This window comes from Lampetra fluviatilis, chromosome 3 (genome assembly GCF_964198595.1).
Source record: "Lampetra fluviatilis chromosome 3, kcLamFluv1.1, whole genome shotgun sequence".
Lineage (NCBI taxonomy): Eukaryota > Metazoa > Chordata > Hyperoartia > Petromyzontiformes > Petromyzontidae > Lampetra > Lampetra fluviatilis.
In genome coordinates, this window is record NC_136277.1 from 33965547 (window position 1) to 33984748 (window position 19202).

General features: G+C 48.5%; 1 protein-coding gene across 1 annotated transcript; it reads right to left on the reverse strand.

The window, feature by feature from the left end:
* Positions 1-3318: 3318 nt before the first annotated feature.
* On the reverse strand, positions 3319-18939 carry LOC144931046 (ras-related protein Rab-11B). Its single transcript, XM_078854940.1, has 5 exons — positions 18796-18939; positions 14413-14608; positions 12468-12661; positions 9044-9124; positions 3319-5827 (listed from the first exon to the last, which is right to left on the reverse strand). The coding sequence occupies exons 1-5, from the start codon at positions 18845-18847 to the stop codon at positions 5682-5684; spliced, it is 669 nt and encodes a 222-aa protein (XP_078711066.1). The 5' UTR covers positions 18848-18939; the 3' UTR covers positions 3319-5681.
* Positions 18940-19202: the final 263 nt, after the last annotated feature.

Sequence of the window (19202 nt, forward strand, 5' to 3'; positions counted from 1 at the left end):
CACAATTGCACGCACCGGAGCGGCGCGCCTCCGAATCAATTATTTACTCTATGGTAATTGTATGCAAATTATCCTTGTAAAAGGCGAATGGAGAGAGGCAACGGACTTGGCATATAAGCCCCACGGAGACAGGATGTCCGCTGTCTCTACATGCAACAAAGATCTGTAACCACCCACCTGTCCATCCACCGATATGCCTATCTGTCAATGTGTCTATCTATTCACCTATTCACATTTTTCCGTCCAACCACGTGTCTATCTATCCACCAATCTATCAACCAACGTATCCGTCCATCCACCCCATCACGTTATGCATCCCCCTTCATCTATGTATCATTCTAGATAATGATCCATCACCCCTCCCCCTCTATACAATACACACACCCGTATAAATCCACGCTCCCCCCCCCACTCTCTCTATCTCTGTGTCTATGCATCTCTACCCACGCGTGTGTGGAGACGGCCCCGTGTGACGACTGGGATCGCTGTGCTCGTGATGGTCCACGCGCGTTCGTGCGACCCACGACCTCCCCGAGAGCGGGGAAGGAGTGAGGGGGGGGGATGGAGTGAGGGGGGGGATGGAGTGAGGGGGTGCGGGGAGGGAGGGGGTGGGGGGAGGGAGGGGGTGGGGGGAGGGAGTGAGGGGGTGCGGGGAGGGAGGGGGTGGGGGGAGTGAGGGGGGGGGGGGCAGAGGCGGCGGCTGGCTTGAGCGAGCAGCGTAGCTCTTATGTATGGACGGGATGAGATTCAGTTGGCGACCGTCATCAGCATCAGCAGCAGAGGTAACATCATTGGCAGCAGAATCATCGGTAGGATAACATCGGGCAATAGCATTAGGTACAGCAGCTGTAGAAGCAGCAGCATCATCGGCAGCTGCAGCACCATCGTCATAATCAGTAGCATCATCAGCGCAATCACCATAACCAACAGCATCGGCAACATCATATCATCAGCAGCATCAGAAGTCATCATTAGCAGCAGCAGCAGCAGCAACAACAGCATCACCAGCAGCCTCATAATAATCAAATCGGGCTTGTATGGCAAAGCAATAGGCGACTGAAAGTCTGCCTTCGAAACACTTATGGGGAGATGGCGACGTTGGGACTGGATTGTGAGTAATTTACGATGTCGATGGTAGCTACGGCTGTGCGCCACGCGAAAGGGCATCCTATTTCGCGTGAGATATGAGCCCGCAGCCGTGAGTGTCTGTCACATTGACAAATAATGCACGCGGCCGGCGACTGCTAATGAACGAGTATCGCTCTTCGCCAACACCAGCTGCGGGCAATAACCGAATGAGCATCGTGAACGGTGGAGTCGGTGATCCTGGAAGATCGTACAGGAGACGTATGGGTCAGATGGTTACGTGGCTGGATAGACTAATGGATAGACGGGCTGCATGAATATGGGAGGGATGAATAACCAGTTGTAAATGGACAGGCGAGTGTGTATACGTGTGTGAATGGATATATGTACGCGAATAGAGATGGATAGACAGATGGGTGGAAATAAAGCGATAGGAGTGGTATTCACAGAAACATGGGTGATGTGTGAACTCAGAGATGGAGACATTTGGGTGGCGATAGAGACGGGTCGACGGATGGACAAAGATGGATTGACAGATGTTCGCCCATTCAAATGCGCCCGACCGTATCAGTTCTCGGAAGGCAAGCAGGCTTGAGCCTGGCGAGTACTTGAATGGGTGTCCACCACCAGGGCTTGCCAGGTGCCGTAGGCGTGGCGCTGCGAGGAGTGTGGCTAGGTGGTCTCTCTCCTCGGACAACGGAGATGGGATTGCGCCAGCTTCCTTCCATGAGAAGCCAAACTCTCATTCATCGAAGGCCAAGCATCCCCAACGAGAAGCGTTTCGTCGTTTGAGACAGAGGTGTGCCGGGGTGGGGCGGTGGCGCAGTGGTTAGGGCCCTGCGCAATGAACCTGGGTCACTCGAATTCGATTTCCAGCCACGGCTAACATCGAGGGAAATCGATAACAGCACCACTCCTTTATATGGGCGTGTGTAGTAAACCTATTGTGTTCACCAGCATGTGTGCAGTAGACGCAGTGTGTTTAGGAAACCTGCCGACAAAAGTGCACAACTCTATGGGTGTGTGCAGTGCGTCTGTGTACACAAGTATATTGGGGCGTTTCTGTAAACCTCGCTCAAAGCCCTCCCGTGGCGTCTCTCCGTTACCAGCCGCTGTGTCCTGCCTGATACCGACAGAGAATGCATACATCTGTACCAGAGCCCGTCTCTCTCTCGTCTATTTCAAGTCAACAGGCATGGTTAATCCACTGCTCGATGAAGGCTCTCCCGTTGTCACCATCTCTCACGGTGCTGGCGATGCCGTCATCCATCTGTCTGGCACCAAAACGATTGCACCGCCGTCTCCGTGACGGCCACCGTCGCGGACGCAATCCGTCGTGCGGCTGCCAGTCCATCCCACCGTCACCCCCCGTGGCAATGTGTCCGACACAAGCCCATTTACTTTTCTTTAACGGTCAATGTGTTTCATTTGTTTGTTCTATGATCCATGCGTCTGTTTTCTTTTGTTTTACCCCCGAAGTAATTCCCAGCACGCGTCTCGCCACGCTTCTCCGTGTTCTATTCGGAGCTCGTTCCGTTTTGTCAGCGGCCGTATTTCTGAAACGTGTCGCAGGACATTTTGCGCCGATGAAGCGTTTTTCATTCTGCCACGTGGGAATATTGCCTTTTCATTACCAAACTGAAGAGCAAAAATGTTAATGGTGCTACAACTTAGAACCGTTTAAAAATTAAAATCTAATAATAGACCGCGACCGAATAAATTATAATTTGCTGCGCTGGGTTTGAGCGGAACGACGGGACGTAATAATACTGCCTCAGCAACAGGCCATGCTTTCCCACCTGATGACGGACGCTTGTGTTGCGCCCGAAACGTCGTGATTTATTTACATTTTATATCTACGTGACTTTACCGAAAGAATCAGAGTATGTAATAATACCCGTTTAATGTACGCGGGCTTCTCCGGACCCGGTAGATGGCGAGGGGGACACGTGCCATTCATGCTGCGAGGGGGAAGCCAACACGTGCCTTCGCTTGACCGACTCAAACAAAAATCACTAAAACAATTTTCCCCACAATTGTTGCAGCATAAATCATTCGACCCTATAGTTTTGCTGCAACACTTCAAACGTTTTGGTGACGGTGCGGTTTTGCCAAGTAATTGTTTTCGTAACTTTTTAAATTGTTCAGTGTCATTTTCGCCAGACCGGTGGGTGTGCGGTGAGGCCTGCAGCCCCCGCCACTGGGTCAGAAACACAACCTTAGTCCCCCGAGTGAAGTTTAAAATCCGTTTATTATAATTATTACTCTTAATGTTTTTAGCATCATCAACTTTATTATAATTAAGATTACAGCAGACACCAGGAATTATCCTGAACTACTACAACATACTCGTCTGTATTAAGTTTTGACGTTACCATACGCATAATATTGTGATCGTTGTTACACACGTAATCAAGCATAACTTAAGACATCCGTAAAAAAAAACCCCAACACAACTCTAAATAAATAGTGAAGCCAATATCGTACAAAAAATACTTCTTCACAAGATGCTTAGCGACGACAATGATAGAGATGACGATGTTGACGATGTTGACGATGTTGACGATGACGACGATGATGAGGATGATACACCAATGTTGCTGGCTGCACTCTCAAAACTGTAGTGAGCAGAGCGGCCACAGGGAGCCCCACGAGCCCCAGACCAGATGTTTCACTCGTCAGGACCACGCGAGGTCACATCACTTCAGCGCTTCCAATATCTCTGTGGTGGCCAATAATGGAGAATTACGTGATAACCACTTCAAACGAGCGGGATTATCAAGTAATCCCACTCGTATTAGCCTTGCCAACAACACAAATCGGTGTGACCAAAGTTCTGCTACCTTTTAGGTGGTACCAGTTTTGCTCTGGCCCGGGGACTAAGGTCTCGGTGACTTTGGTGGACCGCAAGGCAAGGTGTTGCACAGACACCAACTGATGTCTTTTTCTGGTTTTCCCAAAGCTTTGCTCATTATCTTCAAAGGTAACCTTGCCGGTTAAAGGCGATCTCAGTCGACACGTCCGACAATGCACTGCGGTGGAATCTCACCTCCTCTGAACCCCCCTCGTCCCCACCGGTTGTGTTTTTTTCTTTAAACGCAAACGGCACTTGAAACAACTCTGCCGTTCTTACTGGAATCTGCAGATTGGTTTCGCGCACGCTGATGAGAGGGACCGGGTCCAGCAATTGCCAAGAGGAAAATAAGAGCAATTTGGAAAATGTTCCATTAAGTAACAGCAGAAACCATCTTCACAGTGACACACAAACCGGGGGGGGGGGGGGGCTCCTGTCAGCTGTCAACAGTGGGGGTGAGGTTACAAGGCAGTTGCCTAATAAACAACGAATCATGACTTACAAGGATCAATGAAATAGATGGCATAACTATGAAGGCAGTGCCACACCGTGCTCATTCCCAAAGCCACGGCGATGGCGAGTAGTGCTAAGCTGCGTAGAACTCGGAATCTCGTGAATCGACAAACGGAGGTTGGGGGGGGGGGGGCCACAGCGGAGGTGCCGAGAAATCTGAAGCCGCTGCCTGTGGCCCGAAACCCTCGGGGCATCACCGACCAGCGCCACACCATTCCCCAAAAACCCGCTTTCCCCCTTCCCCTCCCCCGTGTGAAGCTAACGATGCATTTTAATGTTTACTCCAAGTGATCCGTTTACAGTTAGTATAAAAAATAAAATAACACAATTTGCAGCTGCGTGTATTAAACAAAATTTTAAAACCGAATGTGACAATCAAGTAATGTGACAATGGAAAAACGTCAATCTTGGTTTTAAAAACAAGTGCCTTTGAATCTCATGAATGAGCCCTACAACCCATGGTGCCCTACCAGTGAAACTCCAACTTATGCCTGAAGAGAACCTCCACAAATGTATGCAGACACGTGCGCACACACACACACAAATGCACAAACGCACGTGGGTTAACGCACACACACACATACACACTGCCACACACACACACACACGAGTCATCATCTGTGTCAAAGGTGAAGCATGAATAGGGACACCCCCCCCCCGCACCCCCCCCCCACGCACAACCTCTCCCGCACGCTCACGTACACATGCCGGCATGCTCCATTATTGATAAAGCGACGCTCTGGATAGCAGACGTGACAACCGCACGATAAAACACTCACGTTAATGCAGCATTCTCCGCAAATTCCACATCAACCAGAAATAATAACCACAAACGTCGACGGGATTTGATTGGCGGCGGCCGCGGCGGTGACAACGGGAGGAGACGGCCCCTAGCTCCGGTTCGCCAAGACAGCACCGCGCGCGGCACACAACCGAAGCGACGTCCGGCTAAAAACTACCCTAGGCTCCACGCGCACGGCAAGCAAGGCTGCCAACAAAGCTCTACGGAAACGCAAAGTGAGGACGGTCGGTCCTTCCGGGAGGCCCGACCGGGGCAAAGACACACTGGAGAGAGAGAGCGGCTCACGCACGCGCGAGGTGGGGGGGGGGGGGAATTACACTCACGATTGGCCCTTGGAGAGAGGGGGGGGGAGAGAGAAAAGGAGACAGAGAAGAGACGCAGAGAGAGAGGTAAGAGAAAAAGAGAGCGGGAGAAGGGGCCGAGCATTCAGAGGCTCTGGCAGCACTGGAAGCGGTTGGATTTGCCGTGCTCCGAGGTGGGGGGCACGGTGATGTCCACCACGTTGTTGCTCGGGGAATCGTCATGGCCGGCCCGGTCCGAGATCTGCTTCTGAGAGACAATCCGGTAGATCTCTGTCGCAGCAAAAGCAGCCGCAGGGGAAACAACAGCACGAGCAGGTTAAAGTGCAACAGGGGCGAATCCACATTTGTAAGTGTGACATTGGTCTTATTAACATAGTAATCCCACCCAGAATTAACTTGGATCTATGTTCATTCGTTAGAAGACCAGAAGCTATCAACTATCTGGGCATAATGTTATCATCAACATTCTGTATGTTGGGAACGACACCTGCTCTGAAATTCTAATGCATGTGGGGGGGGGGGGGGGGGGGGCTTTGCATCGCGCGATGCTTATGGTCGTTGCACGATTCATGACTTATGTCCTCATCCAGCAGTAGAGTGGCATATTGGTTGCACGCGTAAACGTTTTGAAATTATTGCACTTGGCTTGCTGGAAACTTCAAATACGTTTTTATATAAATGAGAAAAGCTTCCTCCCCCATACTGCATGCCTCGTTCACTTTGCAAATGAGTGCATTTGTCCTCAACAAAATATTCTCGATTAATGATCTCTTTCTTCATTATATACTGCCAACAAGGCCACAGCCTCCTTATAAGGAAATCCCTACCCAACACCATCTCAAAAGCAATAATGGCCCAAAATTTAGAAAGCAGCTTTCTCAAAAAATCTAATCAACCACCCTCAGGCTTTCGCAAGCCAAGTTCCTGCTTGGAAGTGAATTACACACACACGCAAGCCACACAACATTCTCCCACTCGATTAAACCCGCACTCTGCCTTCGACCGCCTACAACACAACCTTCTGCAGACCAATGAGCCCGCCTTCTAGTAATGTGCAGATATCTTAAACACCAAACGATCGCTTCTTCAATCGCCGTGTATGCAACGTCTAATACCCCAACACGTGCAACTTGCTTCCTCGGTCTCGCACGTTTCTACAACACGCTACCTTCTCTCAAATCTTGTTTCATCACTGAAAGACTCGCGGGAGCTCACACGACTGGAAGGACCAGATCAAGCCAAATGGAGGCACACGGCTAAAACAGATGGACAATAAAGCAGCCTTCAAACATCGGGGCCATTGCCAAACACTATGAAGTGCTTTCATACAAACACAACATCCTCTCTTATGCCCCACACTTTTGATCTCTTCACACATTAGTGACAGATCAGTTGGCCTTCACATACTCTCTGATCTCCTCCGTACCTAAGGTTTGCCTACTACACCCCGCGTAAACCCACTCCACGTGGCTTGATTAATTACCCTGCTTTTGCATCTCCTTGCCCACACATCGCCCCCACCACCACCTCCACCCCCTACCACTCCCTCCTCCCAATTTTAAAGTAGGAAAAGCTAACAAACTCAAACATTGCTGTAATTGTGGGCTACTGTTAAAATAAATGAGGTTTTGCAAGTGTCTACATATTAGTTATTTTATCATTCCACTTCACCCAGGAATGCCTCAGCAAGTCTCAAGACTTCTCCAGAAGGGTCCTGCCAAGTGTTCCACAGTCGGGTGCGATGTGGCTGCTGCTCTGTAATCCTAGATTTGAAGCTTTCGTGACTGCAATGATTCATATTCTTAGGTTTTTTCGGTAAAGTCACGGTAGGTAAAAACATTAAAAAATACTTTTTTGATGTTTTTACCTACGTGACTTTACCGAAAAAACCTAAGAATATGCTCTGTAAACCCAAATGTAATTTGTAAGAAATTTTGTTTACCATGTACATTGTGCGCGATTTTTTTAGCAATGGGAGAAAAACCCCCAGAGAACCCAGAGGAAACCCATGCAGAAGAGGGTGAGAATAGAAAAACTACACACAGAAAGACACCCGAGTGAGAGATCGAACCCAGCGCCATCCTGCTGTGAGGCACAAGTGTGACCACTGCACTGCAACCCTGCCGCCTCCCCTTGGAATGCAATGATTCACCCCCCTCCACGATTCGACAAACTATCACCATTTAAAAGTCAATTAGTAGTCCCCCTGAAAGTGCATGCATAATCTGAAGTGGTCAAAATCTCAAGGACTGATGGTGGCGAGAATCAATAGAATGCAATAATCATTTAAACCTGTAACGTGCCGCACAGCATCCACTCGCTCTCAAGGGAGAGAACGACTCAAGAGGCACGAGGAACCACAAACCAGCAGGGAAGGGAGCCAGGCGCAGAGCCGGTGCCAACAACTGTCCAAGCTCCGTGGTTCTTTATATATTAAGATGTTTCCGGCCAATTAATGAGGGTTCATAATTAGGAGGAAACGAGACCACGCGTAGGAAACCTACGCATGCGATGGGGCAACATTATCCGATACGGCTGGAACAGGGGAGTCCGCATTTTCTGGACTGCCTACTCCTGACAATGCAGGGTACGGCACTTCAATGCGCATGGGAAGGAAGTTTCACAACATTTGTGCGATACACCAACCCCTGCGCCCACAGAGGTGGATTACAGGCGTGCGTAGCCACCACCGCCCAGTGTTTCACAATGTGTCGTGAAACTAAGAATCGATTTTCATCCACGAATCGTCGGATGTCTCCCAGTCATGTGTGCAAGAGACAAATGTTGAAGTAGCATCAACCACCAGATTGAAAAGCAACAGTCATTAGATGGGCTAAATTGAGTGGCACTAATTAGCAATCATTATTCTAGATGTTTAAGAAAACCAATTATTTAGGCAACTACAGCGGCTACTGCAAATATATTTAAATTGAATTATTATATTTGTGATTATTTGCTGCTTATTTAATTTCACTTTAGCTGTTTCACTTTGCAATTATTCATGTCATACCCACTGCAGTATGCTGCACGTCTTGTATATTTATCACATTGTACTCTAATTATGACACTGTTGTTCCTGCATGCACAATTTGTTCGTGCTAACATTTGTTTCTTGAAAAAATCGAACTATTTAATTGCCCAAATCGCGCTTTCACAAAAACAGAATTTACTCAACGCCCCAATGCGGGACCAGTCCAGAAAAAAACAAAAACTTGTTAATGCTTTCCTGGTGTAAAGGGCATTATTATTATTCACGATGATCATTGATTCCTGCACCGCACGTTAGAACGGTAGATCGCACCTCCTTTTTTCATTACCGATAGGTCTCGCTTGAACACAGAGACATCCATCGTCCCACCGGCCCCACACCTGGGTCTGCAGGACTTACATTTCAATTTGTTTACAAGATGGCTTACATTGGAGTTTGATTAGAATTTTAGACCTCTCAGCCCCCCCCCCGCCCCCACCACCCTCCTGGTCGCTCACCTGCAAGGATGTTCTGAAAGGCGGCCTCGACATTCGTGGAGTCCAAAGCGGACGTCTCGATGAACGAAAGATTGTTCTTTTCTGTCGGGGCACAAAAAACACACAGCTGCAGCACAGATCGTACGGCGAACTGCCATCTCTTCCACAAGGTCAGGGAGAATGGCGCGGCGAGCGTCTCGGCGTGCTCGCGCCCTCGCCGCCCACCAGGCAACAATCAATTCAGCAGTCCTCCTCCGCCACGGTTTTTTCCGTGGGTCGTAAAAGTTTGCGACGTCCCTGGCAAGAGCAGCGTTCCATTGTGTGCGACAATGTGAAGATGCCACGGGCAACAGGTTTTAATGCACAAGACTCACTATGTACCGTCGTGGAGGATAATGGTTAACAAATAAATTATAAATAGACTGCGTTTTGTCCGCTTTTGTAGTCCACCATCCTAGGAGCTTTCCAAACCAATATTTTCCAGCAACATTTGTCAAAGCAGCATATATGGTGGACCGCTTTTGACCGAGTCACATCAGGCCTATTAAAACGAATGCTGGATGTTTAACAGACTCTGCTGATGAGCTTGAAATAATTCAACCCAGTCCAGAGTTTCCCTCGTTTACAATTTCTGCGAAACACATGCGCGTCTCGAAGCCGTGTAGGGTGAAGTAAAAAAGACAAAAATGCTCTGTTACACAAGAGAGCGTAGGACTTTTTTTCTGTTCATTATTTGTTTAAAGCACGCCTCATTCCGCAAACAGCGGGTGATCGGCCGATATTGCGGTTGTCAGCGCGTCCGCACGGCGCGTTGCCATGCGCAGCGTTCCACGCCACGTTAACGCATATAATCCAGGGCGCGCGTAGGGGGTGTGCGATCTGTGGCACCGTGGGGGCAACGCAAGGCAAACGGCGCTCTCTCTCACTCTCTGGCCGCGAATTGTTCTCGCGTCTCAACGATCGAAGCGTCACGCCGCTGAGAGTGGCGCGGCGCCGAGTTACGATCGGGTTGTAAAACGCAACAACGCGTCGCTGGCGCGCGACATCGCAGGGGTTAGCGCGACCACCGACGAGTCCATTTGCGCAGACGTCCCCCCCCACCCTCTCTCTCTGTCGTTCTATTCGTTACGGAGTATCCGTCACCTCAACGATGAAGCGACTCTGCTCCCCATGATTACTACAATGCTGGAGTAGGACACATCACTAGAGGTGACGATGGCAGGTGGACGAGACTGGTGACGGAATAGCAGCCCAAGGAGAGAAACGCAAGCAAGGCGCACAACCACCGTGGAGTAGAAGCGATGAAATCAGGTCGCGTTCAGGAGGTGGACAGGTGCAGCACTGGGCTTTGATGAGTTGTGAAGGCATGGGGAGGCTTTATTCCAACAGTGGATAGACTGCCCTGCAACGGTCTCGCAAGGTTTACACGCAGATAAGGACAAACCCTGCGTCTCACAGGTCCAAGTGTGCTCGTACCTCGATGCATGCAGGGCATTTCCACATTCCAATGGTAGGGTTCAGTCTATGTGCAATAGTTTGGGTTTATAATACGTCTAAATGCGATCACGTCTGCAGATGCTGCCCCAAGTGGGTGAAGTATCTGCCGCTTGACGGATTGAAGAGGTTTTTAAGAGCACAGAGCAATGACGATGATGACACCTTATAAAAAATGTAAAATAAAAATAAAACTATTAAACATATCAATCTTCACGCCTGAAAATGCTGTGGCTTGGCTCTCTAACACACCAGTGTGCTGTACTAGTGACAAATTGGCAAGTTCTGTTTACGTGACGTGTTTAACGACACATTTATATATTACCGCGATTTAACCCAAAAAAACCTCTATTATAGATGAAATACCATAACCCTACGCCAACGTCTGTTAAACACTTAGGTTCACATTCGTGTTTACGATGTTACAATGCAGAGCCGCGGTGTGCACCATCTGGGCCTCTAGCGATTCACACGCCTCGCGCTTCCGTGAATCGTCACCGTTCATGGTCGCGATCTTTTCCCTTTAAACTGTGAATGTAGCATCCCTCATGGCTGCTGCAGGTCACGTGACCCTGGTACAGACAATCCAGGTGGTGGTGGCCATAAACTCCAGCAATCCGGCACCGTAGAGGCGAGGGTTGATGGATTCTCGCACGAATGTTGCCAAACAGCACTGTGGGCGTTGAGGAGGCACCTGGCTCACCGGGAGAATACGGTACAGCAAAGTGTGGACTAAAATGATCCGTTCCTTCTGCACAGGGAGAGTGTTTTGTCTCTGCGCAAGGTGGCCCCGGTTTCCCTCCACATGTATAAACTCTCATTAATTGTCTGGTAACATCTTTATATAGAGCTGCAGAACTTGGGCAACTGTTTGCACAGGCTCACCACCTGCCTGCCTTTCCCCTTGTCTGTGGTTCCTCAGCAACTGTAAGATGCAATTTGCCTAAGCAAAGTAACAAATTCTTGCTGTGGTTTTCACACCTGATGATGATTGCTTGTGTTGCAATCGAAACGTCATGAGAATTTTATTGTAAAAATGTTATTATTTTATTATTTCCCTTCTACGTGACTTCACCGAAAGAATCAAGAATACGAATCCCTGCAGTCACGAAAGCTTTAAATTGAAAGTTATACAAATTTCAACATCATAATTACAAGCACACACATTGAAAACATTGTATTCTCACGGCACAATTCGATGCGTGTTTCTTGACAGTAAGAATGTATTTTGACCAATCAATGTGTTGTTACATGCTATTAATCATTAAAATTGATTCTTGGGCTCATGACACGCGTATCATTTCCTGCATGAGAATCTATTTTATGGATTTTATGCAAATGATACACACGTGATATGCTCATTTTACATTTAGTCATGTAGAAGCCGGGAGAACAAGCGATTTCAAACGAGACGACAAAAACAAAAACAAAGAGATCAATTCTTGAATGCAAATTTACGTGTACGTGGATGAGAGAAAATACACATCCTGGTAATGACATCACTCAAACTGTAAAAACAGTAAGTGGGCTTGGGCAAAGCACATTGCTGGGAGGCTCGATGGCAGAAGGCCAAAGACAAAGAAGGGGTGTCAGCCAAGGAACGAAATGCGCCCCAGAGGGTAACCACCGAGGAGATGGAGCAGTGAAATCAGCTGGTGTGCAGGTGTTAGGTGGATTATTACATCGCGGTATCGTGAAAGATGGCGGTTGCTTGGACAGGCCTTCATCCAGCAGTGGATTGACCAAGACTGATAAAAATGCTGATGTTATGCAAATGTTACATGCCGCCCAGTGCACCTCTCACACACACTGGGGAAAGAGAGTCATCCAGTGGCGAGGGGTGGGGTCGGCGGTTAGGATCAGAGGGGGGCGCGGGTTGCATAGGGTGGGGGCATTACGGGGGGGGGGGAGGGGTATTTGGAAGGCATTGGGGGGGCTGCCAGTTGCTCACCGGCGAAGGCGCGCGCTTCGTCGGTGGGCACGGCGCGCAAGTGCCGCAGGTCGCTCTTGTTGCCCACGAGCATGATGACGATGTTGCTGTCAGCGTGGTCACGCAGCTCCTTGAGCCAGCGCTCCACGTTCTCATACGTCAGGTGCTTAGCGATGTCGTACACCAGTAGCGCGCCCACTGCCCCACGGTAGTAACTGCCGGCACAATGCAGCGGTGCGTCGGTGGGGGGAGGGGTTAACAACAACCGAGCAACGCAGCGGCATGTCCATCCCTCCCCGCCAGTAATTGGGGGCACATCGGCGGGGTGAAGGGAGGAAACGTGGCAACGAGGGCGATGTTTCAACAGAGAGACGAAACACGCGGTGATGCAGAAACACAGAAATAAAGCAAAAGCAACACATGGCAATGCTATAGTGTTGCAACACAAAGAGACTTGATAATGCGACACTGGGCAATGCGATACGTGGCAACACAACGCACGGCAGCACAACGCACATCAAGGCAGCAACACAATAAGCACCAACGCAATATAAAGTAACGCAGCGACACAGGGCAATGGAACGCAAGAACTTGGCAACGCATCGCGGAAACCTGGCCACGTAGCATAGATCGTGGCAACGCAACACGGCAACGCATCACGCTCCAACGAAGCGCACTGCAACGAAATACACAGCAAAGCAATGCGCAGCAATGCAACCATGTAGCATTGAGGCAAAGCAATGCGGGAACAGCAGTTCCACGCAGAACCCTGTCCTTGTTTTTCTGCATCACTTCTCGTCCTGGCAGGAAAGTTGTTTTTCACCTGCTTCCTGTAGCTTACTGCAGTGTAACAAATGCACAATCATGGCAATTTGGATTTGATTGACAAATCAGTTTAGTTTTGTTTACAGTTGTGGTGCGCGATGGATCCATAGTGGTGTCGATCTATAATTGCTTTTGTTAATCTATAATTGTTTGCATCGGTGCGTTTGTAATGTTGTGACTATAGAGGCGGAAAAGCTGTTAAAACGTACAACCAACATCGACATGTATCTACCATATGCATAGGAAATAACCGATTCTTCCATGCACATTTGGACATGTATCGTGAGCCTAGGAATCGATTTAATTCATGAATCATTCCAACCCCACCATTTTTTTCTTTGAACTGTTGGCAAAGCTGTTATGGGAATGATCACTAAGCTAGAACACAACATGGGCAGCCGATTAGAGCTAACGAGCTCATTAATTCAATCCTGCCAACGAGGCTAAAGCAGTCTGTTTCGTAATGTGAAGAAACCTGACCATGTGACCATGAGCTGCAAATTATGACTGGATAACTTAAAATAACTCCTTCCAGGATGGACAACACAGATTATAAACTCAGAGTATCCCTCTGATCGTTTGGCGGTGGGGGCTCATGCCAGCTGGCAGTTCTTTGCCAAAAAAATCCAAACTCTTATGGCAGGGGCCAGTCTTTCCATAATACAACCACAACATTGGGAAACTGAAAAACGGCAATTTGCAGCAGAAAAAATGCATCTGGCTTTTTAAAAACGTCTCAAAAGATGCAATTGCATTTTGACGCAATATATATTTACATTGTTGCTGTAATGCAGCAGAGGTGTGCCTCCTAGTCTTCTGAATTCTGTGGCCGAAATAAGATGGACTGATGGATTAAAAGTCATACGTAAAAGATACATCCATCAAACCGCATATTCAAGAATCGATTATTTCCCATTCGTATATGTTGCATCTAATTGGTTTACACGATCCCCAAAGCAGCGATACGCGACGTGAATTAACAATCCATTCTAAAATTTCAATCGTGACAATTCATTGAATCGCAACAGCGGCGAATCGTTACAAGCCTCACAAATTTGTCATCGAGGCACCATCGGGATGCGAGCCCACTACAGACCGACGCTCGTCGTGACTTTTGGGGCGTGCGGAGAGGGCGACTCACGCGGAGGTGATGGCGCGGTAGCGCTCCTGCCCGGCCGTGTCCCAGATCTGCGCCTTGATGGTCTTGCCGTCCACCTGGATGCTGCGCGTGGCGAACTCCACGCCGATGGTGCTCTTGCTCTCCAGGTTGAACTCGTTGCGCGTGAAGCGCGACAGCAGATTACTCTTTCCCACGCCGGAGTCTCCAATCAGCACCACTGGGAAGAGGATGGCACACGAGGAAAGGTAAGGGCTTAGAGCAGAGCAGTGGAACCTACAGTCTGAGGGCCAGATATTGCCCGCGACTGTTTCATACGGCCTTCAGCCACATAACCCGTAGTGGAACCAGTGAGGGCTTAGAGAAAACAGAATCCTCTCAATAGAACTGAGGGGGGTTTAAAGAGAAACTTGACCACGTACCGAAACCAGTAAGGTCTTAAGAGAGATGCAGAACACTATAATGGTACTGGTAAGAGTTTAGATGTACACTGGTGAGGGCTCAGAGGAACACAAAACCACACGTGAACTCTGGTGCGGATTTAGAGACGCATCCAACACTTAATTCGGACCGGAGATGTTGGAGTGGTACAGAGCCATATAAGGACACTGTTGATGGTTATGAAATATACAAAGCTCAGAGCCAACGGCTATTCAAAATAGTACACAGCCAAAAACTGGGTGCAGTGAGGGCTTAAGGGAAGGTAAAAACATAAATGTCAAGAGTGAGGAAACAGGCACACCCAAACCCCAGAACAAGGGATTTCTTTAGACACTCGCACAATGCAGCACCAGAATTGAGCACTTAAGAGACAAAACCATGAAGTAACCTCCGTGAGGGTTTACCGAGCCACAGAACCCAAAATAAGGTTGAGTAAAGCATCAGAAAGACACAACCATATGATACAGAACCAAAAACTTGACTGCTTCTTTTATCACATGGCACATGAAATAGCAATTTGCCTTGGAAATGCACACAATGCATACACACTTTCCTTTAAATAATACATTACATACAACCTGCTTTTAAATACATAATGACTTTCAATTGTGCAAGGTATTGGTATGGCTCCAGGTGTTACAGAATTTGCTTTGGGTGTGCCTCCTGTACAGTACAGACATGCCCAGGACCGGTCATGATCACATTCTCCATTGGTGCTAGCCTTTGCCGGGAATCAAACCCAGGTGGCTGGCTTCAGAACGCAGCAAGCTGATCCACCGTGCCACCCAGCACTATTTGTGCCATTTCATTGTGTGGTAAAAGCTGTCCATCTTCCAATTACTCAGGGGGATGCCAATCCTGGGCTGTCTGCCTGTGGTTGGCGATTGCCAGCCAATGCCATGCGCGCTCGCGGGCCTGACAGATGTAATACGAAATTGCATCCATCAGAGGTTGTGAAAGAATCGCAAAACACAATGCACTGAGCAACACGTCCAACCCCTCACTAACGGAGCACAAAAGTTAAACATTCAACGCATTCGTCAATAACACCATGTGGCCTTAAAAAGAAAATGTATACAATAGGCGACGTTTCAGGCAATAGCCCTCCCTCACAAGAGGCCACAGATATGAAACTATTTAACCATTTTTATTTAACCAGGAAAGGCCCACTGAGCTATATAACTCTTTGTCAGAAGCGACCTGGCCACAAATGTTAGCTCAACAAAGTGGCCTATTACATGGAAATTTACAGCAGTCAAAATATTCTAAACGCATGTTTCTAAATGGGAAAAACCGGAGGACTCGGAGAAAAATCCACGCATCTACAGGGAGAACACACACACTCCAAATATACATGTTTCAGGGTCGGGATTGAACCCACGACCTCCTGTATATCAGTCGAGGTAGTTAACATCTCGCAACCATGGCACCCATCTTGCCACCGATATAGAGACTACCTCCGTCTTCGTGTGCTGTGAAGGGCTATTGCCCAATGCGTTACATATTATACAAAGTACTTATTTGAAGGGCACAGTGTTATTGACAAATGTGTAGGATTTTTTGTTGTTTTTGTTTGTGCAGTGTCACCAATACAGAACTTAATAATCACGTTCTGTTTTATGTTTGATTTATAATAAAATATAATATAATAAAATTCTAATTGCACTCTGCCAACATGCTGCCACTAGGTGAAGACATTTGAATTTAGAACAATCAGGATAACCTCTTATCGGATAATTCACCACCCGGAGGCACGGAATGACCCTGTAAAATGCCCAAAATAACTGCATTTTAAGTGCAGAGTATGCCATCTGAATTCCAAGCAGGTATCACCACTAGACTCTTCAAGGTCTCTCATTAAAAAGAGATGTCCATCTCAACTGTGCTCTCACGTGGATAAATACACATCAAAGTCAGTGTCTCCACAATTAATATAGCAATGGGGCAGCTCTCATCTCTGTTGGCAGCGTTGAAGCAAGCGTTTGAAATTCCACGTCCTTGGCAGGTACCAGGCTCTTTGTATGATCACCACTATTAACTCGCTTGCTGCAGTGGTTACGAATTTTATCAACCTCTGAAACGGGATGAAATTGTGAGTGGATGCTCACTGCTTTTTAAAGTCAGTGATTAAATCAGCTTGTTTGCAGGTGCTGCATGAATAGTTGTATCGTGAGACCACGAAACGTGGCAATTGTTTGGAAGGCCTTCGTCCAGCAAAGGGCAGATCATATACGATGATGTTCTATAGCAGAAATATGTTTTTCTATTTAAATAATACCCTTCATTTACTCATGATAGCCCAACACTCTCGTTCAATAGGGTCCTCCTGCCATAGGATAATTGAGTATTTGGTACACGTGAGAACCCGTGCCTGTGAACAGCTGTTAGCTCTATTGCAGACTTGAGACCTTAGTCACACATACATAGGAAAGAGATTTGCATTAAAACAAACATGTATACAACTAATAGAAAGTGAAACACGGAGTAGAGGCATTTAATTGACTTTGTGAAAGTGGGCTTGGCCAGGGACACGTCGCGAGAAGAGACGATGGGTGGTGCAGGCAGCCAACAGGGGGAATACGCCCAAAAGGACACCACACTGCATAGATGGAGCAATTACATATGCTGGTGTGCAGACGCTAGATGTATTGTTGTTTTGCATGACCGTGAGAGATGGAGACGGCTTGAGATAGCTTTCATCCAGCAGTGGACTGACTATGGGATGGTTCAAAGGTCAAAGTGTACTGTCCCTGCTTAAATCAGTGAGTGGTAAAAATGTATATTGCAGGGGCGAGTTCTTCCATAGAACATTCGTTGTCCACGACTTATCAACCCCAGAAAAACAAGCTGCTGCGATCAACATCACCTATTTGTGTAGTCACAGCTGTGTGATATTCTGGATTGTCACTGGGGGGGTGGAGTTACACCGGAAACAAACATTGGCCATGGTGCGCTAGTGATTTTTAAAATCATTTCCTTGTCACATAAACACGGTTACACACAAATACACGCGGTAAAGTTAAAGGAAAATGGAGCAGATTCGAATGCGACCCGTGCTTTTCCCACAGAGACGGCTGGAAACCGGACAATCCTCGTATCTTTAACGTCCATTTTGCAGGAAGAGAATTAAGCCCTTACCGACGTTACATGAAGCTGTGGTCGCAATAATTGGGCAACCCTGACCCAGGCCCCTAGCCTCTTAATCCTAGATACCAGAATCGCAGGCCACCCAAGTCCCCGACTGCTCGAATTCTGCTTTGTTTCGCAGATCCACAAAATAAAGACCTTCCTTGGCCTGGAGGACCTTTGTCCTCGGTGACCCCAGGATAGGGGGCCACTCTTCAGCCCCAAATATCCCAAACCCCAGGAATTCTGCCTAATAAACCCGGCTACTGTGCCCCTCTTTTCAAGGCGTATCACAGCCCTGCACCACTCCCCTTGGCTCTCATCAACACCCCCCATCTTTCATTGATCCCTTTAACATTTTATGGACGCCCCGTGTCTCTTTCCTTGAGACGCTCTCGTCAAAACCCCCCTCTCTCTATCTTACCTCCCCTTCAATATCACAAGGGATCACAGCCTCTTAAAAAGTCCCTTATTGTGGGTAACTCGACCCCTCGCAGTAACCCAGTCTCGCAGAGAGCCTTGCCTTTCCTGGGCGCCCACTCGCCCAATAACAACACCCGTCACTCTAATAGGCAGCCATCTGCTTCATACGAAACACATTTTTCGGAGAGACCCCGATCCTTCTCTCGTGGAGACCCCCAACACCCTCACATCAGCACCAAGGGCCCGCACCTCCAAAGCCAATCCAGTCCTAGGCCCCCATAAATTTTCTTCCACGGTCGTCCCCGTCACCAGTCTCACTCTACTGCTGCACCGAGCTCCCCGCGTCCTCTCTCACGCTGGCTCCCCAGTAACCCCCTCCACCTCTCGCTATCCCCTTCGCCTGGGCGATCCCCGCACCTTTGAAGAGGTAGTCGTACTCGTCGTCCCTGGCTCCCATCTTGGCCGTCATGAGGCGGTGGTGCCGCAGTGTCCGTGACTGCTGCTTCGCGACTGCCCACCCCCGCTGGTGGGCGTGGCCACGGGGGAGGGGGCGGAGGCTAACAAGGAAGAGGAGGGGCTCGTTAAACAAAGTGGGCGGGGCTTGTATAAATTGTGGGCGTGTTCGTCAACGAAGGGCGGAGATAGTGAAGGAGAGGGGGCGGGCCAGTGCCGAAGAAGGCGTGGTTAGTTAAAAGTAGGCGGGGTTAGGCGAGGAAACCAAAACACCACGGGACCCCGAGAGCGCTTAGCTCCGCCTCCAGGCCGCGCCCGACGTGACGTCACGGCCCCTCGTCGTCTGCCGAGAGAGAGGCGCCCGCCAATGG